Source organism: Hyposmocoma kahamanoa, unplaced genomic scaffold (assembly GCF_003589595.1).
Source record: "Hyposmocoma kahamanoa isolate Upper Pololo Valley unplaced genomic scaffold, ASM358959v1 80, whole genome shotgun sequence".
Lineage (NCBI taxonomy): Eukaryota > Metazoa > Arthropoda > Insecta > Lepidoptera > Cosmopterigidae > Hyposmocoma > Hyposmocoma kahamanoa.
In genome coordinates, this window is record NW_020654051.1 from 6,505,697 (window position 1) to 6,530,751 (window position 25,055).

A 25,055-nucleotide genomic window follows, 5' to 3' on the forward strand; every position below is an offset into this window, starting at 1 on the left:
CTTAAGAGGAAGCAGAGGAAAAATTCCCAATCTTCGATTTGATTTTAGAGGGGTATATCCACTTTAAAGTTAAAAATAAAATATTTGTATAAGTAACTACACGATATATTCAAGCATAGACATTAATCAGAAACATAAAACAATAAAGTTTCCTCGATAGATAAAAATCACTAAATTACCTCTAATTTTCACATTTTTTTCGATTTGTCCTCGAAATGCTACAGGTTATTAGGGACAAAAATTAGATAATTAATTATATTTATACATGATCGACAACTGTCACTACGGATTTTTTTTAATCCCTTTAGTTTTAGGGTCGTATTCCAAAACTCTACTCAATACTCAAATCCTGACTTGAGCATTAAGTACAGTTCTGGAATACGACCCTAGGAGTTATTCCGCTAAAACGAATTTGGTACTTTAATGCGCAAAATTCAACATCTCCTGTCGCATGTCACGCGAACTTCAGGCATATATTTGTTTCACAAAGGGCGGAGCCAACGTCAAAACTTTTTTGTCATGCTCCCTCTTAAGTGTCCAGCTTGACGTGCTCTTCTTGTATGTATGTATACATATATACATACATTTTATTTTTTTCCATCCTCTAGGACATACATCTAGGCTATTTTTTCCATGGGTAGACTTACTAAGGCAAGGGTTCCCAGATTTTTTTCTCATAGACCAGTTTCAAAATTTAGCTGGTTCCGGTGGACCGCAGGGGTCAGCTACATTTCTACCATATTCCATATCCAAATTATTTTTTGTCTCGCTCGTCAAATCTCCCGTGACCTTTGGGAACTAAGGCTTTAAGACATATATTGCGCAAAAGTAATGCACATAAAAAAGGCCCTTTTTGTAGGCCCTAGTCTCTCTTTTTATAACTAGTCGAGTTCAAAAAATTCGATTGGGGGTGGTACTGTGTGTGTGGTAGCCCGTGATTTGTATGGTTTTGCAGCCTTCGAATTTCGAAACGGGATTCCGACTATATATGTGGCCGGCCTATGATTTTTAACTACTTGTCCAATTTTTTTTTACGTGTCATCACGCTTTTTCTGCACAGCTCAGGTTCACTTCAATAATGAAATAAAATCAAAAACATTACTTTCTTGAATAAGTCTGTCTCACCTTATGTACATTTAGTACAAATTGTGTGAAAAAATTAAAGTACGTCAGACGTTTTTTGTATTATTTTCAATAATTTGTATTGTATTGTCTGTTTAGAATACCGTATTGAGATAGGAATCGGGAGAAAACAGCACATTATTACGAAGAAAATCTAAAAAATCGATAAAGTCAACCGTATTTAAAGAATTTTTATATAAATCGGGCAAGATGACGAACGCTACAATACAGGTACACCCATTTAAAACTTGATTTTTGATGAATTTCCCATAGAATTACGTTATTTCTTAGTATTTTTTTTAGAAAGTATAGCTGAAAGATGAAAATATAGCTGAAACCTGAACATTTCGGAATAGATTTCGTAACCTGTATGACAGTAATCGTAGAAATTACATAGATTTTTTTACGTTGCAGGAGATAGAAGGCATAGATGACTATTGGGGGCCGGCATTCCGTTCAGTGTATGAAGGTGAAGGCCACGAAGCCTTTGTCCAGCAGCTCGACGAACGCATCAAACAGCACGACAAGGAAATTGAGAAATTGTGTAATTTTCACTATCAGGTTAGTATGTATAATTTTTGGACGACCTTAGTGGCCTAGCGGGTTTACACTATGGGCGCTGAATGAGGAGGTCCCGGGTTCGATTCCCGGGACCTCATTTCCTAATTTGGTCCTACCAAATTAGGAAATGAGGTTTTCTAAATTGATTTTGGTCTGGGTGTTCTTGGAAGTACCCCAGAGTGAACTCATAATACAGGGAGTTACTTAGAAGACCAGGTAATTGGTGTGGTTGTCTGGCACGTTATTATATTATTATACATTTTTAAAAAATATTAAGAAAGAGAAAGTCTCAAAGAACAATGCCCAAGTTCTATATGGACCTGGACCAACGAAATAAGTTGACGATAAACAATCAAGGTTACAGGGTTTCATTTGTATTTCCAATGATTAAGTTAATTTGTATTTCCAACATTAATAAGTTACTTTGTAGTACAGAGTTAAATATTATTCTAAGATAAGTATGTACACATTAAAATATAATAAATAGATTCACTAGGATAGCTGAATGAGATAAAAATAGTGCATAAAAGATAGGAATTATAAAAATACTTTCGAAAATTTATTGCATTATTAGCATATATTTTTGGACGTAGCACAACTTAGATTTTGACATTTAATCTGATGCTCGTATTCCAAAACTCTACTCAATGCTCAAGTCAGGATTTGAGCAGACTTGAGTATGATTTCAAGCACTGGAAATACGACCCTAATGGCAAGGCCTTGAGTATGATTTTCAGTACTCACTGCAATACTCAAGTCCTGACTTGAGTATTGAGTAGAGTTCTGGAATACGACCCTGAGTCTCGTTTACCCTTAACATGATATGGCCAATGTTGAGACAATTTCTTTTTGAATTTTCTGACAACTGACAACATTTATATGGTTATTGCTTATCGGTGTCACAATTATTGTAACTTCCATTCATAATCATCAATCTCAATTTTGAAGAAATCATTGCAAGTGTAAAGGAGGCTTAAAATAAAGTTTCAAAATGTAAGTCATATTTTGTTATAAAACAAAATTTATTAAACTGCTTTTTTATGTATTTTTGAAAATGCGTACCTTTTTTCCGCATTATTTCAAAGTTTAATGAATAATAAATATTAGTTTATAACATATATTTAGATGGATTTTCAAACAGTTGTGACTAAGAAATTTGTGAGTGGAAAATGGGCATTGTTCTTTAATATTAGTATCTCATGTATTGAAATGTTTAATGCAATACCAATGTTAAATTTACAAACCATCACTAGCTTAAATAATAATATAATTATAATTGTATAATGTGTTAGACAACTACACTAATTACCAAAAAAATGTTGAATAATGGAGCTAATACAGATTTTTATTATTATATTTTCTGTTTCACATCAAATAAATAATAGTAATATGAATTTGTAATAAAATAATAAATTTTAATCCTGGGTGTCCCAAACTTGAAGTCAAGTAAGTAGCCACCGGGCGAGAGGTCAGGTTATATTAGTTATTGTAAAAATAAAAAATCCATGTTACTTAATTAAGTCATAACTATAATGTTAACGTAATGTTGAAAATCAGCACCTAGACCATGTGGTCTAGTAAATTGGTAAAGATGTCTTTAGGTACTGTCATTACAAATTTTAAAATTTTGCAGTGATTTTTTTTAAATAGTAACAAATGAAACAATTAACATTGTTAGTTTAGTGAAAAGAAATGTAGTTAAGAAAAATTATGTCATCTAATTTTGACACTTTACATTATTTAAAAAAATATTGTAAGTTATTTAAAAGATTCAATCAATCAATCAATCAATCAAATCGTTTATTTGCATAAAACATGGTGGTCATGATAACACAGTAATATACATATAAGTTCAAGCATGTTTCGCCCGAAGATAATTTAGGCATGCAAAATAAATGAAAAATAGGTCGTCACATGATTACATTTACATTAAGTTATATATAATTAATTTAAATTCTTTTACATAAAAATTATTGTAGAAATTCCCTAATACTGTAATATACTTTATTCTTTAACAATTCATATAATTTAGTCTTAAATAATGTAATGGGCAAGTGTTTAATGTCATTTGGTAATCTATTGTAAATTCTGACACACATACACAAACAATTTTGATTATATTTTTCTACCTTAGGTACGTCAAAAAAAATTAGTCTATTGGGATTTCTATAATTTCGATGGTTCACGTCAATACTCTTAATAAACAAATGTAAATTATTTTTCACAAAAATGCTGGCTTCATAAATATATAAGGCAGGCAGGGGTAACAAACCAAGATCTTTAAATATAGGTTTACAGGATTCAAGCGGAGTCCTACCAGTAATTGCACGTATACATTTTTTTTGCGCCAATAACACTCTGTTTATATTCGTACCATTTCCCCAGATAAGAAGTCCATAACGTAGGGTCGAGACTACATATGCGTGATAAACTGTTAACATGGTTGACATATTTGTTATATTACGCAAACTTTTCAAGGCGAAGGCAAATTTGTTAATTCTTTCACAAACGTTTTCGATGTGAGATTTCCAATTTAATTGTTTATTAATGATTATACCTAAAAATTTAGTTTCGTTTAGCTCGTCAATATTCAATTCCTTATATCTAATTTGTAGTGATATTGATGTATTATTAAAGTTTATATAATTAGTTTTAGTTAAATTTATTTGCAAATTGTTAATGTCAAGCCATGTAGTAATTAAATTAATAGTTTTATTTATGTCAGCTTCGTGAATTTTAATTGTGTCAGTACAGATTTTACCCTTGGTAGTCACTATTATAGAAATATCGTCAGTAAACATTATACATTTATGATTGGTTACGTCAACTATGTCATTAATATATATAAGAAATAAAAGGGGACCTAACACACTACCCTGTGGGACTCCGTATCTGTTAAACTGGTAATCTGAAGTAAATGAGACCATCTCATTGTTTTTATTTAATCTAGACAGCACGACTTGTTGTTGTCTGTTACTTAAGTAACTTCGAAACCAATTCAAAGGGATACCTCTCACACCTAGAGCTTCCAGTTTATTACAGATTATATCTTATCCATTAAGGCAATATTTCACAATGGTACAATACCATGTGATTATGAGATTTCAGGCTGCTTGTATATTTTCATATGTTTATTTCAGGGTTTTATAGATGCCATTCGTGAGCTATTGCAAGTACGGTCTCATGCTGAAGAGCTTCATGCAGAGATATCTAATGTTGATGCCAATGTTAAAGAGACTGCAGAGAGTAAGTAAAACATGTTAATGTTTGTTGGAGATTGTCTTTAGACACTGAAGGAGGGTAATAATTGTCATGTAAAAAGAAATTGAGCTTGAACAATTTTATAGGGAGTATTATTTATTAGACAGTTATAATAAAGAGTATTAACCAAATATTGGTTTTTCAATATTTTACAGGTTTATGCTCCAGAGCTGAAGAGTTGATCCGGGCTCGGAGAGTAGAGCTGAACATTGCTTCTACCATTGAGAAGATGGAACTCTGTTTGCCACTACTCACCACATACTCCAAACTCAAGTGCCAGGTTGAAGCTAAAAGGTATGTTAATTAAATTCTGATAAAGATAGAGTAAAAAAGTTTACAAATTGTCAAAACATGTTGTGTTTTGTGAAACTTGCAAATGATTTGCTTTGAATGGCAATAAACTTGAAACTCTGGCTGCTGAACTAAATTTTTGCCAAAATATTTTTCTAAAATACTTTTCTAAATTTTTCTTAGTTTAGTTTTGTTAAGGAAAAATATTAATTAAAAGTCAAAAATAATTTTTGATTGAAAATTGATCATTCTTTGGAAGACATAATTTAAATATCGAGTGATCACCGACGACGTATAAATAGGTTGATGCACTGGGCACGCTACTCTGGGCACGGGTCTCCTCTTAGGTGAAGGTTTACGCATACTCCTAAACGCTAGCCCAATGCGGGTTGGGGACTTCACACGTTTTCCGAGGATTGTAAGCTCATGGTAAATTTGAAATTAAAATTTTCACATAAATTTCGAGAAACTCAGAGATGCGAGCGCGGAATCGAATCCATGGCCTCTGCTTGAGAGAAGGTCACACTATTAGGATAGCATGGCTTTACAAGTACATAATTTAAAAACATTAATCACGTCAGGTTCCTTTGAAAACTGCAATATGGTCTACATTGTATAATGTTAACATATCACAATTGTTTGATAATTAATTAAATATTAGACAACATCACATACATTACTCTGATCTCAAAGTAGGTAAGTAACTAAGTGGTATGGAGCTCGGAAACAACAACGGTACCACACACACAGACCTTTTGAAAAGTTAGTTTTTCACCTCATAGATGGCGACACCATGAAAACCGGCGTGCAAGTCATCGACCACGGAGGTCGTCAGATAATTGTGAACTTGTTTACGCAATTGCGTAGGTACTATCTAAATAAATATGGCCACTGCGCCCGCTTCTTCGCCTTCGTTGTGGGGGAGCCGTTATTAAAATTCAATTTGACTAGTATTGGGAATTATAAAGATAGTGAAAGGGCGGCGTGAGAAGGTACTGATAACATTCCCGGACACTGCAAGCAAACTACCTACACTAAACCAATGAACTACATGAAGTGTATAACACGTGTCATATCTGTATATGTTTTAAATTATAAGATACAATGTTGTACATGTTATGTCTGTTTTATTTTTACCAGGTACTACCCTGCCCTAAAAACGTTGGAACAGCTGGAACATGTATTGCTTCCCCGCGTCGGCCCTTACAAATGGTGTTCACAAATTTCGAAAGACATCCCGCGGTTGCGTCAGGCCATTCAGGACGCATCCATGGCTGATTTGAGAGATTTCCTGGAGAATATTAGAAGACTTAGTCCTCAGGTTGGTTCAGATTTAATGAGCAGGTCTTCCATAGGTGGCAACATACGTAACACGTATGTGTAAATAAAAATAGTCACATTATTTGCAACAAGGTCCTTTTAGTTTTTTGTTTAACTTTTAAGTCGTGTTCATTCAATTCCACCATCCATTACAGTCGTAACCCAAAAATTGGTGGAATTCAAGTGCGACATTTTGAAACCCAATTTCTTGTTTGTATTTTGTCATATTTTTTTTTATAACATCAAATGACGGGACGGACAAGTCGTGCGCCTGATGGTAAGCTACACGCCTGTCCATAACAGGTATAGTACCACTCAGAGCTTTAAATTGCAAAGATCTGAGGGGCACTACCACTACGCTTGTCACCCTGAGACATAAGTTGACAAGTCCCATGTGCCTGTAATTTCACCAGCACCCTTACCCTTCAAAACCGGAACACAGAAATGCCGTTATTACTGCTTGGCGGCAGAAACAGGTAAAGTGGCAGTACTGCCCTGGACGAACTCTTTCACAAGGAGCTCTACTACCTACTAGTATACTCTATATTAAGAGTCTGTATATGTCTCTATTGTTTATTTATATCTTTATAATTGCAGGTTGGAGCTATGGCACTAAAGCAAACCCAAGAAATGCTCGGAAGAAGCCTAGCTACTATAGTAAAGAATAAAACAGGTCTGTTCATGAATATTTTGTTAGCCTTTTTACTGGTAACATTAACGCACACACTCAACATAGCCCCGCACTAGGGAAACCCTGTGTCGCGGGTGCCATGGACACACACATAGACAACCACAAATTACACCCAAACTCATGAGAGAAATAATTGTAGGCCATACAACTATTTCTCCCGGCCCGGGAATCGAACCTGGGACCTCTGCGTGGCAGTCCGGCATGGTAACCGTTCGGCCACAGAGGCAGTTAAAACATTACACAACATTACACAACATAAATATAATAACATCATCATCATCAACAACAATAACATCAACAATGGCCATTTAAACCTTTAACATAAACATATTATCATAGATATATTATTGACATAACCATTTGTTAAATACATTATTGAACACAAACTAATAACTAAACTATAACAGGTAGATACATAAAAAAATGTATGCAAGTTTATAAATAGTGTACAGTCTGCCGACTAGTGCATGGCTGTATGTCTGTTGCGTGTCTGTGGTCGTCGAAAAACTATACAGGAATAGACTTAATGAGATTAGGGCAAGAAGAACCCTAGCGCACTTAGATGTGTGCCTATCACCCTAAGTACCCTAACAGGCCCTAATCATGTAAGTGTGCTTAATAAATATATAAATAAGTACAGGATATCTGCGCCTAAGGCAACAGACGGAGGAAGGAAGGAAATAAGGGTGTACTGGGATGGATATTCTCACTGCCGGTCTCACAGACTCACAGGATCGGTCTACTAATGGCTAAGGGTGTTTTGACCACAGGGACAGAATGCTAGCCGGAGATAAATTAAACTCTACTGCCGTTGAAAGACTGATTTTAATAAATTCATTGCTCATATATACAGATTTACATTTACAGACACTATTATGAAAAGTTTCTCTAAAATCTAATGCTCGTATTCCAGAACTCTACTCTATGCTCAAGTTAGGATTTGAGCAGACTTGAGTATAATTTCAAGCACTGGAAATACGACCCTAATGGCAAGGACTTGAGTATGATTTTCAGTGCTCACTGCAATACTCAAGTCCTGACTTGAGTATTGAGTAGAGTTCTGGAATTCGACCCTAAGAGTCTCGTTGGTGAAAAGTGTCGTTGAAGCATTATCTTGTAGCCTGGATTGCGGTCGTTCGTCTTGTTGAGCAGTGCTGCTGAAGCACGTTCTTGCGGTCTATTTAAATTGTCATTCGCCTTCTGAGAGGAATGTTCAAACGTTGTTTGAACAAATAAAACATTTCATCGAGGGTCGTACCCTGGGGCGCCTTGCCCAGTAGGCTAGCAACATTGCACCTTTGAATTGCTAAACATATTCCTTGGCGGAAATAACTGCCAGAGTTGTGGTCACCAGAGGCTTCTACGAGGCGATCCGACATCTCTTTCGCTAGAAGTTTCACCTGTGGCCCCCAGGAACCCAGGGTTTCAACGGCAAAAGGCACAAAGCTGTAGCACTGAGCAAGGTTGGCGTATTTGGCGCCTTTTGTGGTTCTCGACTTGCAAGGACATGGGAGCAGGCTACAGTGTGGGGCTACATTGGTATAACATAATTATTTATACAAATAATGTGGAATGATATAGCCGTGTTAGCCTAATGGTTTGACCTATCACTACTCAAGCAGAGGCCGTGGTTTCGAATCCGTGTTCGTACCTCTGAGTTTTTCGAAACTTATGTGCGAAATTTAATTTGAAATTTACCATGAGCTTTTCGGTGAAGGGAACCATCGTGATGAAACCTGCACGTCGAAGAATTTTCACAACCCTGAGAAAATGCGTGAAGTCCCCAACCCGCATTGGTCCAGAGTGACGGCTTATGGCCTAAACTCTAAACCCTCTTCTGAGAGGAGGACCCGTGCCCTGCAGTGGGGACGTATAAATGGGTTAATGACGATATTATTTATTCTTGTGCATTTAAGAACTTTTGTATTATATAGTCAATGTTTTGACTACAGACATGGCGGTACTGGGTATATCTGCAAAGGAGAGCAGCGGTCCGCAGTGTCCGCACGAGTTGGTAGACTTCAGCCCTCTGCACCGCTGTCTACACATACACAGCGTGCTTGGCGCTAAAAACGACTTTGTACAATACTACAGGTTAGTAGGGGTGCTTTTGCAATATTACCAACAGCCGCAAATTTTAATACTGCTCAACAGATAACACAGTTTACGGTGAAAATATATATCATAAAAGAAAACTAAAAATGATTGCCACATTCATTACATATATAGGGGCGCTGATAGCAATTGGCTAGTAGCGCCCGTGTTAGTGACAGAGACAAATTTGGCACATCTTTGTAAGCAAAATTTGAAATGCACGGTGAAAGAAATGTTGGCTATAAAATAGAAATATTTCTCTCGGCCCGGGAATTGAACCCGAGACCTCTGCGTGGCAGACCACCATGGTAACCGTACGGCCACAGAGGCAGTTAATAAAATATAATATAAAGAGTAAATCTTCCTCTCTCTAAATATAATTTGCAGTGTCCTACAGGGTCCATAATGTGCTGTTTACTTACCTTTAAGCATCGAGAATATAACCAGAAACAGAGACGAAATGCCATTAAATTTGTTTGAAAACTATTCTACCAAATCATTATTGTGACAACTGCTCTCCGATTGGTCCGCCCGAATTCGAAACAAGTGACGGGTGTCGTCAATTGTTTCACTTCAAAACGACCAGCTTAACTTGAGCTTTGCTACAATGGACGAACATTGCAAAATTACATAATATAAAATAGTATTTAATATTTAATTACCGATGAAATTCCGTTTGTTTTGTAATTATATGTTTTGCTGTTTTCCCCACACGACCCAATGGAATGGCACCCAGTGTTATTAACTTTATTACAGTAAATATAAAATATTTTTGGAATATACGGAGATGTACACACAGGTCAGTTGTTGGCGCTGTACTATTTCAGTTTTCTAATTTGTGATTTTAGTGCAAACGAGAATTGATATTTAAAAGTGATATAAGGCCTATTTGCCTGAAGAGTTGCCAGGAATGGATGGCCCTTATTTTGTCTCTATTACTGGTTATATACTCGCTCGACGGCTTTAAGCTATATCCATCCTACGTAACATAATGTGTATGTATGGTGAATGCTAAAAAATAATAATGAAGAATTGTATTGAATATCATCCTTATTTTCTTCCACAGAGCGCAACGCAAACAACAAGCACGTCTCGTGTTAATCCCTTCCGGCAACCTGCACGATTCAATGCAAAGTGTGAAGAACTACCTTAATGCTGTACTAGGCTTCTTTATACTTGAAGAACACCTTCTCACAACTGGCGCGGGTCTGGTGTCCAGAGATTGGTTACTGGACACTTGGAGCATGTCCGTGACAAAAGTGGCGTCTACATTGAGGACCAACACGTCATTGATCACTGATCCAACACTAATGCTCAGCATCAAGCATCAGATTATGTTGTTTATCAACACTTTGAAGTGAGTTTTCTTCATCTTAAACATACAACTTACCCATAATCAACAAAGATATGTCTTCTTCTTCTTTTAAATGTTATGGCTCCATCGAAATAATCAATGATTTTGACAATGTCAAGTAAAAAAGATATGTCAGACTAATAAGTCGATTTAAAGAGATCATTGCGTACCATATTTTAAGAATCTGATTCCGTTTTTCCGTTTTTTTTTTAATTTTCTTATGTTAACTTTCTCGACCATAGATTAAGGGACAATTTTTTGAATGTCGAGTTTATTTTATTTTATTTATTAGTGAAACATACACCATAATATAATACTTTTCATTTTAAGACATGAAACAAACGCTGGCCGAAACAGTTTCCATTAATATTTAAAATAAGTTACATTGGATACACAAATTTGTACATAGCTATAACCATGCAACATCTAACATAATAATTACCACTGAACAACAAATTATAAATAACTTTTAATTATAATTTATATTTGTTGAATATTATGATTTTTTTAATGTAAATGTGAGTGTGCATTTGACCTCCATCTCACCCGATGGAAAGTGACGATGAGGTCGACGATGGAGCAAGCACACCTAAATAATGCCTATTCACTCTCGCCTTGAAAAGGTCCAAGTTACAACGTTCAGGCAACAAGTCTGCAGGCAGGGAATTCCACTCCATAGCCGTTCGCCATATAAATGTGGAAGCGTAACGCTTCTTGCGAATCTTTAGAATATCCACAACATAGGGGTGGAAGTCAAGCCTACGCCTAGTCCCCCGATGATGGAAAGGGGACGGCGGAATTAAATCGTTTAATTCCATCGCACACTCTCCGTGATATATCCTGTAAAATACCGATAATCAGGCAACTTTACGGCGGTGTTCAAGACTCTGCAGCTTCGCCTCTACTAATTTCGAGTCACCTATAAGCCTCTTGGCACGTTTGTCAATTGAATCCAAGGTGGCCAGTTGGTATGTAGCAGAGCCATCCCAAAGGTGGCAGCAGTACTCCATACACGACCGAACTTGTGTTTGATACTGCTGAAGCAACTGTCCTGATATGAAGTAACGCCTCACCCTGGAAAGGATGCCAAGCTTCCTGGCTGCATTTTTGGCCATGGATTCAATTTATCTGCCGAAGTTCAGATTGGACGCCAGGTCCATTCCAAGTAGCTGGAGACGGTCGGCTATCGGTATGGATATATCACGAAAAGTCGGAGTCAGCTCAAAGGAACTCCGTTTTGTGGAGAGTAGACTCGCCTACGTTTTGGTAGCGTTAAATTTGACAAGATTGGAATCGCCCCAATCGGAGACTGCCTTGAGCGTCAAATTTAAACGGCTAACCATGGACTCTCGACAAGACTGGATTTCCTCTCCACTGACCCTTGCATTGGTCATGTATCTATCTACAACTGTGCTGTCATCAGCGTACGCAAAGGTACCTGGAATTAACATATCACTGATATGCAGCAGAAAGAGAGTTGCAGAAAGTACGGAACCCTGAGGAACTATCGCCATATGTTCGGAAGAGTAAAGGTCACCTTAAAGGTCAGTGGGAAGCCCGTAAGAGGGAAGCTTACTTAAAAAAGCTTGCGAACCCTGACCCTGTGAAAGGCTTTAGAAATATCCAAAGACACTGCAAGTGCTTCGCCTCGCTTTTCTATAGCCTCGCTCCATATGTGACAGGCCTACACAAGAAGATCCCCAGTAGATCGACCTCGTCGGAATTCGTACTGGCGATCACTGAGGAGGTCGTTGTCTTCAAGGTACGTCAGGAGACGGTCGGTGAGTACACGTTCCATAGTCTTGTAGAGTATGGAAGTGACTGAGATGAGAGAGAGGTCTATAGTTGACAGGGTCAGCTCTGCTTCCCATTTTTGGCACAGGTTGCACGTTCGCAAGCTTCCACGACCTGGGTACTACACCAGTCTCAAGTGAGAGGCGATACAGGCGTGTGAAAATAGGAGACAACTCAGGGGCACAGTTAAGTAGGACTACCGCTACGCTGGAATTCCAGCTGGCCCGCTAGCTTTATTCACATCAAGATTCCGCAGAGTTCTAAGTACCTCTTTTTGGCGTTTGCGAACTGGCGCCATAATGCAGCCAGCCTGAGGTAAGGTAGGTGGTAGGTTCCCTGCGGCATCCAGACGCGAACTCTCTGCAAAGAGTGAGGCAAAGAGATTCGCCTTCTCTTCTGCAGTATGGGCCAGTGTGCCAGCCGGCCTCAGCAGAGGTGACAAACATGGCAAAAGTTTCTTTGGACCGCTTTGACCAGAGATTTGACCAGAGATACAAAAGGATTTGCTACCTGCTGGATAAGAGGCAAGCTTGGCCCCTATGCGGTGCACGTGGTCAAACTTGGACCTATGTAACACGCTTTTGCACTTCTTGGCGGCTATATTAAAAGCTTTCTTCAGATTCCGAGTACTCGGAGCTTTACGCAGTCGAGCATATGCCCATGCTTGGTAAGCGGACTGCTTTTGTGCTTCAGCACGATTGCAGTGAGCGTTAAACCATGGACGAGCTTAGGGTCCATTGGGTACATCGGAGTATGGTATGTAGTACTCCATACCCAAACGCAAGACCTCGACTACAGCATCAGCACAGCTCGACGAGTCTCCTGAAGTAAAGCAAACCTAAGCAAGGATATTATTATGACACAAAGAAATGGCACATTCTGCTAAACTGTATCGCCACACTCGTCTCATACCACTAAGGCCCTGATCGAGTGGGATACAGTTTTCACCAGACAATGGTCGGAAGTACCCAGTGGGGCATCCACAACCACAGAGTATCGGTCCGGATCAGTTGTCGGCAGAAGGTCCAAGCAATTAGCCGTATGAGATTCAACACCTGGTATCCTAGTGGCGCCACTGACAAGCTGGGATAGGCTTAGCGTTAGCGCAAGTTTACGCGTCTCTCTCCCAGCAATATCGGTCATCTGGTAAGGGAACAACCATTCTTGACGTGCATTAAAGTCCCCCAGAATGACTAGTTGCGCCGCTGGGTACTTATGCTGAATCAAATCAGATGTCTCACTCAGATATTGGAACAGCTTGGTTTTTTTGTTTAATTTGTGCAACTCCTGTGTCTACCAGAAGCCACAAAACAGAAAAACTCGGTGCCTCAAGGTTCTTGAGACGCTTGACACAGATGTCATCACGAACGTACACATAGACTCCGTCACGAGGTAGAAACCTGTGCTCCAGAGATCGGACATCTGATCTGCGTCTCGGTGACGAACAGCAGCTGCGGTTTATCGCCGCTATTCAGACCCGACCTCCTAATGGCAACTCTCGAACACGAGTCGAAACACGGTGACAACCATTTGGCGACTCGACTGCGTCGGGAGGATGGTGACTAGCCACGGCCGAAGCCTACCACCTAAACTTACGGAAGCAAACAACATCAATCCCCAAACTCAACTATCATGATATTCAACTGTTATAGTTTGTTATAAGCATAAGTATTAATATACATATTAATACAGTTTGAAGAGAATATGTAATTTTCTGATGGAGTGTTGTTGCAGCTCTTTTCATACTTATTGTTTGAAACAAACGTCACGAGATAATTCATTTTTGGACGAAACAAGTTGCTAAACTAGCACTGCCATAATAAACTTTAGCAATTTCAAAATTTTTGTGTAGAATACTTCTATGCAGCGTTAGAAAACCTTCATTGTAGCAGTATTACTTAGTAGTAGTAGTAGAGCTCGTTGCGAAAGAGTTCGTCCAGTGAAGTGCCATCTTACCTATTTCTGCCGCCAAGCTATAACATTATTGCGTTCCGGTTTTGGAGGGTAAAGGTGCTGGTGAAATTATTGGCACATGGGATTATCCAACTTATGTTTCAAAATGACGGGTGCAGTGCAGTGCCCCTCAGATCTGTAATTTACAGCTCGGAGCGGCATTGTTACTGTTATGGCTATTATTTATTTTTAACAAATAAATGGACAGGCGTGTCGCATTAGTTATTCATACTGTCACTTGGTATCATAAAAAAGTTTTTGACGCGTTTTCATGCGCCGCTGACGCTCTATGAAACTGTTGTTTAAGTCTGAATTTGCCAGTCACATTGTCGTTTAAAATCAAGTGAGATTGAAAAAAGACCTTATTAGATATTTCACGAAAATACGTATTACGTTATTCAACAATGACATAAAAGCTACAACAAAAATGCAATCAAATCGACACCCCCTACGTAAAGTATCGTATGTCGAAATTGCCAAGTTTACATCAATAACGATCAATTCAGTACAAATTTCATTACAAATAATAGCGACATCTCTAACCAGGACTGGTAGCTGTAAAGTTACCTAACTGGGTGACGAAATACTTTCATAGATTTCTCATAGATGGCGCTACGGCTAAAAAGTCGTTGAAAACCAAATACAAAGATCCAACAAACAAGAACATAGATAAATTCGTAAGGTCCGCTGGTTTGTTCTGACTTAGTTGCCATAGCGTCTGCCACGTTACGTTAGAAGACTTCGGTTTGAATCCGACCGGATCAAAGGATTTTTTATCTAAGTGTTCGACCTTTGTATTAATAATTATAACAAATATACAATCAGTTTGACTAATAATATTGATAGATGCTACGGCCTTCCAACGGAGCCACTCCCACTGCTGCTGCAGGAGATGGCTGAGCACTACACCGAGGTGCTGATGCAGCGTTGGGTGGTTGTCTTCCGGGACATTCTCGACAACGCTTCCTTTTTGCCCATTGAGGTAATATGTTAGTTTTTACGCCAATAGCTAGAGAGATTTTTATTTCTTTAATTTTTTTTATGAAATGTTAGTGCGCATTTGACCTCCATTGATGTGTGACGATGAGGTCTACGATGGAGCATACACACCTAAATAATGCTCATTCAGTCTCGCCTTGAAAATACCCAAGTTATAACGTTCAGGGAACAAGTCAAGTCAAGGCAGGGAATTCCACTCCATAGCCGTTCGCCATATAAACTATTTAGTGCTATAAAACTTGTTTCACTATAACGTAAATTCATACGCACTCCTGGAGTCTTAAAACGATTTGTCAATATTCAGTATTTTAAAAAGGCTACTTCACTGCCCTCATCGTGATTTTGCCAATATATTTGTTTCACCATTAAATATTGAGAAATCCGTGATCGAGTGGCTTGCACACCGGTTTTCATGGTATCGCCATCTCTTAGGTCCCGGGTTCGATCACCGGTCGGGTCAATCCCTAAAAAAAGACGCTAGTCCTAAACGTTTCTTCATTTTACTAATGGATGGTCCTATTCAGGTGGAAAACCAAGATCAGTTCGACGGCGTCATGGATACGTTCCCTTACGACAATGACGACTTGGAAACGCAGCCGTTCCCCAGAAAGTATGTACCTATAACAAATAAAACTGTTTATGCATGATACCATCTTTTTCCTGATGAACTTGTTCAGCCTAACAAGTTTATCAGGACAGGGATGTGGACACTGAACAATAAATACAATAGAAGTGCTCAGTGGGCGTGACACGTATGCCAACAGTACGCGAAGTTCCGCGAATTTGAGCTCAGCCTACCATTTCCCCTTGTACGGCATAATCTCGCGCAAAACCGCTAAAGTTGTGGAAAAATGCCTTTTGTTGCTACTTTGGAGTGCAAAAATAATAGGCGCATTTATTTAACATTACCTGTAGTGGTGTTTCATCTTGAAGTCTTATTTTATTTAATTGCAATAAATTTTCTATTTTCTGTTTATCGTCATAGATTCGTAATTATAACAAACGAAAGTAAACCTTATCGCCCTGTGATATGGTTGATTTTTTTTGGATAAAGTTAATAGGCGTTAATCGTCAGTCGTCTTTTCACTATTGCACAAAGATAAAACTTTAATATAAAATGAAAACGTCGTATCTTGTAATAATAGGTACTGTACTTTCAACGATATGCCAACAGGGTAAAGTTTAAATTATATTAACAGTCAAGAATTTCTTACATCTTTTTGTATTAGAAACTCCGACCAGTAGTTATCAACTGTTTAACATTATGAGTGTGAGTTTAGGCGACAGCGGTTTTGATAGTAACATCGAGTATATAACCAGAAATAGAGACGAAATAAGGGTCATCCATCCCTGGCAACTCATCAGGTAAATGGGCCTTATATCACTTTTAAATATCAATTCTCGTTTGCGCTGAAATCACAAATTAGAAAACTGAAATAGTACAGCGCCAACAACTGACCTGTGTGTACATATCCGTATAATTCCAAAAATATTCTGTACTTATTGTAATAAAGATAATATCTCTGACAATGGGGATTGTTTCATTCGGTGGTATGGGAAAAACAGCAAAACATCTAATTACAAAATAAACGGAATCACATTTCATCGGTAATGAAATATGTAATTTTGCAATTTTCGTCCATTATAGCAAAGCAAAGTTAAACTGGTCGATTTGAAGTGAAACAATTGACGACACCTGTCAATTGTTTCGCATTCGGGCTGGCCAATCGGAGCGCAGTTGAAACAATAATGATTTGGCAGAATAGTTTTCAAACAAATTGAATGACATTAATTTCTTCTCTATTTATAGTTATATACTCGATGGATTAATGTTGGTTTAAAATCCTTCTCTTTTTCTTCCGTTTTGAAAATATACCTTCGATTTATTGTGTTTTTGTTGCGTAGATTCCCATTCTCATCGATTGTGCCATCAGTATATGTTCAAGTGAAGGAATTTATTTATGCCTGGCTCAAATACTCCGCTGGCCTTGGACTAGGTAAGTTTACATATATTTAATAAGTAGTACATGTAACTCCATGTTTTCATTTATAAATGCTCTGTTTGATTTAATATTAATATTATACGTCCCACTGTTGGACACGAGTCTCCTCCAAGGAGACGGTTTAGGTCAGGTTAGTATAGTCTGTTACACAGACTTAATGCGTGTTGGTGACATCACACGTTTTTCTCGGATTGTAAACCTTCTTCGAAGTGCAAGTTTGAGCACTATGTTATCCTTTACTGTTAAAGTTATTACTAACATTTACAAATGTATGTGATTTAGAAATAGTCTAGTTACGTGCCGCCCTAGGGATTCGAACAGTCGACTTCTCAAATGGGAAGCAACCGTTCTCTCACGTATGTTTGTACGAGTAGTACATTAGGTAATTCTTATTAAATAATATAAATTTGTTGCTGATCGCGCACATAGTCGCGCTTACATTTGACATTAATTACACGTGTATTTTTAGTAAAATAAAGACCTTGACACATTTTTAAGTAGTTTATTTTATTCCATTTTATTTTGCGAGACATACGTCAGTCCCTCATCTCAGCTCAGAGCTCATTGAAAACCTGCGCCACGTCAATTATGGCTGTGGCATAAGTTGAATGAAGTCCTTCTCCGTACGCCACAGCCGCACAAAATAACAGTTCCAATTATTGTTGTTCTATTTTGTTTTTTGCTTTTTGTCGGTTTTTATATATATCGAGTTCTTAGGTTTTCGCGATTGTTACACATACGAATGAAACTATTTTTCCGGATTTAAATCGCGTATATTTGTTTTTTCAAACAAACCGACGTTTCGGGCCCATGGTCACGGTTGACCATGGGACCTGTAAAGGGCCCGAAACGTCGGTTTGTTTGAAAAAACAAATATACGCGATTTAAATCCGGAAAAATAGTTTCATTCCTATGTTTTTATATATTTTTTATTTGTTTATTAATAATTCTTTTTGTTTTACTTGCTTGTCTAAGTGTTATCAATAATTTTTTTTTTGTATCTGCGTGTTGTGGCGTTGCGATAAATGTCTATTCTATTTACTTAATTTACCTCTCGTACAGAGTTACCACTGCCCAATGTTAAAAAATGAAGTTTAGCGAGTGATGCGTTATAATAACTCCCTTGTGCCAATTTAAATGGTTTTGGTGGAGAAATCTTACATCAAAGTTCTTCGATTTTTATACGTATTTTATTAATATAACTCAAACAATAAGTTTTTAAATAAAAGTTAGTTTCTCAAACTTTTTCCGCCTGGAATTGGAATTCAACTATCTTTATCTAGTGCACGTCCATTACTTGCTATTGAATGGCCGTATATGCTCCTGGTTGTATTGCACCTGATAATATGACCGCTTCGGTATTCTGCAGGGGGCGATCGTCGCGCGGCAGCGGCGCGTCATTCTGCCTCGCTGCTGTTAAGCCGTTCTTTCACCGGTTGCCTCTCCGCGCTCTTTCATCGCCCCTTACCACTCATGCAGCTGGTTCAGGTATGCCCTTTCTCCAGCTACGTACTTCTCGGATATCAACGGAATAGATCGAAAAAGCAATAATCAAAGCTGTATTTGGTTTTGCAGTAACTTTGAAACTATTACAGAATTATTTTATTTAATATCATGTTGTTTTTACTATCATGACATTGATATATTTTTGGTAAGAAAAATCATTTTAGTTTGTTGTTATTACGAACATTTTAGAATAAATAAATTAGTATATATGTGATACTTCTGCTGCTCTAATCCTAAACTAAGTAACTAAAGCCCTAGTGTTATGGAAATTGGAAACAACGGCGGTACCACAAACATCCAGACCCACCAAGACAATAGAAATAGAAAAATTAAGTTTCGACATTGGTCCGGCCGGGAATCGAATCCAGGATCTTAGAAATACGACGTCGACAAACACAAAAAATAAAATATTCGATCCCACAGGATTGGCACCGGCGCCTGCTGCCTCACTGTGGCCGTAGCCATCATAATGTTCAATAAAATATAAGTAAAGAAATTTTCATATTTTTTTTACGGATACGGCAAAAGTCCGTTTAAACCCGTATTGGGTTTCAAACTCTAAATCTGCAGCAAGCACGTAGAGAAATTCGTAAGATCTGTAGCTCCGTTGGTAAGAGCGGTAGCCACGGTGAGACAACAGACGGTGGTGCGATTCCTCTGATGGATGGAATTTTTCTTTGTGTTTGGCCGATCGTTGTGTCAATAACTGACACAATTTAATTCGTGAGCTCACTCTACTCATTTTTGTATATACTTATTTTACTTGATAAATCTAAAAACTTAGTTTATAAGCTGACATCTTTTTATATTTACTACACGAATAAAGAATAATGTGTATGTTATTTTGCAGATAATCGTAGACACCAAGTATTTGGAAGACGCCACGATATGTCTCTACGAATTCATTAGCAACATCACGGGATCCGAACTTGTCACTACTCAGGTAAGCATGGATGTCATTGTGCGTAATAATATTGATTTATAATGATGTCCATTGGTTGAGAGCAAGAGAAACGATCTTATTGCGTGTAAAACAGAATCCAATCTTGGGCGATACATGACGTCCTACACAAATTATTTGAACAAACACTAAGAAAAATTTCTTCCATCCGGCTGGATTCGTACCGCGACTGTTGCCCAGACTGGGGCTAACCGCTATAGACATTTTGTGCATATAGATGTGTTTTGTTTATATACAGACGGCAGGCAGTATGTTCCAGTCGGCGCGCGACGACGCCGAGAAACAAATATGCGACAATCTCGAGAAGAAAGTCGACGAGTTCCTCGACTTGGAAAACTACGATTGGCTCTTAGGTACGTTCAAATGCAATGTCTAGTTATTGTTTTGGTTAAAAAACCAAAACAGGAGTAATGTGTGTACTCCGTATAATGTAAGAGATCACACAAGAGCTTTTTTCTATGGTAATGTGTAATTATGCAATGTTATTTTGGTTCTTGAACGTGTAGAGTTTATTGTTATTAGAATTATTAATATTAGAATCCGCTGGATTTATGGGGAGCCTGTGTTCAGTAGGGGATGTCTTTTAGCTGAAATGATAATTATCATGATGATGTCTGGATTTGACTGTTTTATTTTAATGCTTTTGTTAACTGCATGTGGGTCTATTAGCACAAATAAACTTACTATCTACAGACATACATGCTCTTGACGCCCTTTTCCCATCTGGGTAGGCACACGTTTCCACTTACAACGATCTTGACACACATATTTGCTTCCTGAACACGCATCAGTGTTTTCATACAATATGCTCGTCAATTAAGGATTCCTTATTATTCCTTAACTTGGCCTTTCTTTATGATTTCGTCAATTTGGCCCTACCTCTCTATAATACTATATGATATAATGACTTCATAATTCATTTGTTTTCGAAACCATAGTTGTGTAGAAAACTTTAGTGATGAGACGGTTCCGCGTTCAATTCCAATTAGGAACCATTTAGGAAATACTTTTCTAAATTACTGCTGTGTATTGTGAATTATTAGCAGTTCCCTACAATTATCTAAAACCATACTTTTATGCGATTCTCTGGCATGTTATTGTAATAAAGTACGTCTTTTTTTGCAGTTGAGCCGACGGGACAGGCGTCCTCCTTCGTTACTGACATGCTGAGTTATTTGTCCGGAGTGCTGTCGTCTTTGGAACAGCTGCCGGAGAGAGCGCGGTAATTAATCATATTATATTCTTCTCTTTACTTATTGGTGTTGCTCTTCTAGGATTTCGTCAGTGTCGAGTTTTCCGCTTAGTAATTTTAGGGGCTTCTGCAGGTACTGCTGAAACATCTAGTATATAACCATAAATAGAGGCGAAATGTCATTTAATTTCTTTTAAAGTTATTCTGCCAGATCATTGCTGTGACAACTGCGCTCCGATTGGCTAGCCCGAATTGGAAACAGTTGACGGGTGTCGTCAATTGTTTCACTTCAAATCGACCAGTTTGACTTGAGCTTTGTTATAATGGACGAAAATTGAAAAATGACGTGTTTAACATTTAATTACCGATGAAATGGGATTCCGTTTGTTGTGTAATTAGATGTTTTGCTGTTTTTCCCACACCACCGAATGGAACAGCCCCTCATAGTTAGAGATATTATCTTTATTACAATAAATACAGAATATTTTTGGAATATACGGAGACGTACACACAGGTCAGTTGTTGGCGCTGTACTATTTCAGCTTTCTAATTTGTAATTTCAGAGCAAATGAGAGTTGATATTTAAAAGTGATATAAGGCCCATTTGTCTCATAAGTTGCTAGGGATGGATGGCCCTTATTTCGTCTCTGTTAGAGATGAAAAATTGACAGTTACGGATGTCACATTGAAAAATAATGTTTACTGTATAGTGATGTGCTTAATGTTCTCTCTGAAACAGAATCGGTCCAAAATAAACTTTGGTGTCCTTTTGAGTGAGTTAGAGTTTATAATTTAAAACAACACTATTTATATTTCATCAAAAATCAACAACCCACTAAACGACATATTATTAGTTATAATTGAAAATTCAGCTATTATTTATTAATAAACATACAATATATATAAATATTTTACAGTCTACAACACTGATCATCTTATAGCTTTGAGTTTTGAACCCTGTTATATAAGTATATAAATAAATAAAAAAAAAATGTAAAACCAAAATAAAAAATAATTATTTCGGGCGACAATTACCCATATGAAAATAAATTACCATGATAAGAGAGAAGAGAGAAAAATAAAAAAGTCTATATAAAGTTATAAAAAAATAAAATAATTTGAAATAAAATTAAAATTTTACCTATTTAATTTCAAAGCGACAGTGTTGTCATGTCTATTTGAAATTAAATCGTATACGAATGACATACAAACATAGCGAAATTTTGGAGACAAATTATTAATATATAACGTAATTTTGAGATAAAATATAAATAACGCAATTTTTTTTATTTATTTTTTATCTTTGAGATAATACTATGTGAATTGTCAAGTGCGATTTATTTAATTATTTTATTTATAATTTATTTTTAGATGTAATATAGACGTTAGGCTCATATATATGAAATGAGTTTTATTTGTACTCCCTGATTATTGTCATTTTTAAGTTTATATTACTACATATAATTACTCTCTGTATCTGTTAATCTGCCTCCGAGGCTGAACGTTTACCCTGCTGGTCTGCCACGCAGAGGTCCCGGGTTCGACTACAGGGCCGGGAGAAATATTTGGCTTATATTTAATTTATTCGAGAATTTGGGTGTAATTTGTAGTGTTCTGTGGGGGGTTATGAGTGTGTGCGTTAAAAAAAGTAAAAGTATAGACGCTTTGTATTTGTGAACCAGGGTGGCAGCAGTCCGAGCAGCTGTATGTCGCATAGCCACCCGTCTCCGCAACCTTCTCCTCGACCCAGCTGTCAAGCAGATATCGTCAGGGGCTCTTTACCAACTAGACCTGGACGTGATTCAGTGCGAACAGTTCGCCGCTGGAGAGCCCGTACCCGGCTTGAGGGAGGGGGAACTGCTGGAGTACTTTGCGAGTTTAAGGTAGGTGTCTCATGGAAACGTTTTATAACGGACAAGAAAAAGACTTCCTATATGCATTGATTCTAAGGCTGAGATTTATGAAACGGAACGTTGATTTCGACTAAGCAATAATGGTGAACTTTCACTAGTTCGCCATTTTTACTTAGTCGAAATCAAAGTTTGTTTTATAAATCTGAGTCTAAACGTAAATACTCGAATGGTAGAAAGTTAAGGAACTACGCTATATTGGTTATTTTCACAGGCAACTTCTGAACCTCATAACTGGATGGGACTGGTCTTCATACCTCCACGACGTCGGCATCGACGGCGGCAAATACGCCCTAGTAACTCCTCGTGACGCGGCTACTCTCCTCGAGAAATTGAAGGAGGCCGAACAAAAGTCCTCAGTCTTCTCTGTACTGAAGAAGAATGAAAGAGACAGACGAAAGTTGCTCGACACCGTCTTGAAGCAGTTGAAACAATTGCAGAATCAGGACGGCTCTTAGACATATGGTTTAGTTATTTTTATATGGGAAATGTGCTCTAAGAAAAGACGAATAGAGGTGAATATTTGTGCAGTCGCTAATTTCCAGACTTAATAATTTGATAGATATTTCTTACATTACTGGTTATAGGGTGTGACGCCACCAGGTCGGATATCACCGCCCTTTCTACTTGTGCCGCAATGCAGCACCGCTGTTTTTCGGAGTAATACTTCATTTAGTATTACAAATGTGGATCATCTGACTCTATGCCAGTATGAATATATAAGAAAAAGACAGTTTTGAAAATATTTTTCCCTCTTAACTAATAGCGAGTATTATTTATTTTATTGTGAAAATACTGTTTGTTTGTTATTATTATTGATAGAAAGATCGAAGAACACAAAGATAGATTCTCGGATCTGATTGGACTCCTGTACTCATGGCCCAGTCAGACAGAAGATTTTTTTTTATCTTGTTCGATTTTTGTATCAACAATTCTGCCGTGCTTACAATATTAACAGTAAGTATGTTTGAAATGCTGAGGACCGGGCGAAATGGCGCGCATTGGGAGTGGCCTATGTCCAGCTTTGGACTGTGATAGGCTCTTGATGTTTTAAATACATACAGACATATTGTTATTATCGTAAGCACGGAAGAATAATAATAGAGAGTACATTTGATGACACAGTTTTTAAATATGTAAAATTAGTTCATGAATTCGTCTGTCGACGGTTTGAATCCCTATGGCTGCAATCTACCTATGACTCAAATTTGTGATATTTTATTTTCTAAAATGTCATTATGTTTTTATTACCTTATTATTATCATCCATCAAACTCCATGATATACTCGTGTATTTTTGTGAACATACTCCACAAATCACGAGACCTCACGAACTTCTCTATGTGCTTGTTGCTTATCTTTGATTTGTGCTTAAACGGCTTCTGTAAGAAACCGATGAAGGAATCGAAACGTTCGTAGCTCGGTTGGGATAGCGGTTAGCCCCGGTCTGGCAAACGGTTATTGGTTCCCCAAATTGCATTGAGCCATTGTGGCATACGATATAGTAACTTTGATTATGTCCTAGGTATAGTTGGTGCCTTCATGTAAGTCTCCCAATTCTTCGTTAGCTTGGCCCTATTAAAGTTTTCCAGTTTTCACTTTTAGCTTTCTGAGTTTGGTGTTCCACCACGGAACCTTCCTATTGGAAGTTCGAATTTGTGGCGGACAGCTTTCCGCGAAAGCGCTGATGGAGCCCCTGGAGGTGACTTTAATGGTTAGTTCTAGACTCTGAGTGGTTTTGATCGATTTAGGACACTCCTGTAGCTACTGCTCTAGTCTTTCTCTCTGTACATCCCAGGCAGTATCACTCGGATTCCTAAATGTAATGGGGTGGCAGGCACCCTCTGCCGCTAGATCAAATCTCATATGTTTATGATCGGACATTGAAGTTTCTTCACTAACATGCCAGCCGCTTATAAGTTGGTGTACATCCTTCGTTATTGAGATGCAGGCAATTCGATAGAACAAAGTAATATAATAACTCACCTATTGTTGAAGTTGGAGCTTCCCCAGACGGTGTATTGAGCGTTGGCATCGCATCACA

General features: G+C 37.7%; 1 protein-coding gene across 1 annotated transcript; it reads left to right on the forward strand.

Moving 5' to 3' along the window:
* The first annotated feature begins 1,300 nt into the window (after positions 1-1,300).
* On the forward strand, positions 1,301-24,207 carry LOC113233887 (exocyst complex component 6). Its single transcript, XM_026469115.1, has 17 exons — positions 1,301-1,353; positions 1,537-1,683; positions 4,824-4,929; positions 5,100-5,238; positions 6,376-6,556; positions 7,153-7,228; positions 9,199-9,340; positions 10,407-10,697; positions 15,288-15,423; positions 15,965-16,050; positions 17,346-17,437; positions 18,813-18,931; positions 19,800-19,892; positions 20,149-20,263; positions 21,036-21,132; positions 22,785-22,985; positions 23,227-24,207. The coding sequence occupies exons 1-17, from the start codon at positions 1,333-1,335 to the stop codon at positions 23,468-23,470; spliced, it is 2,286 nt and encodes a 761-aa protein (XP_026324900.1). The 5' UTR covers positions 1,301-1,332; the 3' UTR covers positions 23,471-24,207.
* Positions 24,208-25,055: the final 848 nt, after the last annotated feature.

What these genes read in the sequence shown, in the direction of transcription:
- LOC113233887 (XM_026469115.1), top strand. Translation starts at nt 1,333, where the DNA reads ATGACGAACGCTACAATACAG. An exon ending in CACTCATGCAGCTGGTTCAG is followed by an intron (nt 18,932 to 19,799) that starts GTATGCCCTTTC and finishes GTTATTTTGCAG; the next exon opens with ATAATCGTAGACACCAAGTA. An exon ending in GAGTACTTTGCGAGTTTAAG is followed by an intron (nt 22,986 to 23,226) that starts GTAGGTGTCTCA and finishes TTATTTTCACAG; the next exon opens with GCAACTTCTGAACCTCATAA.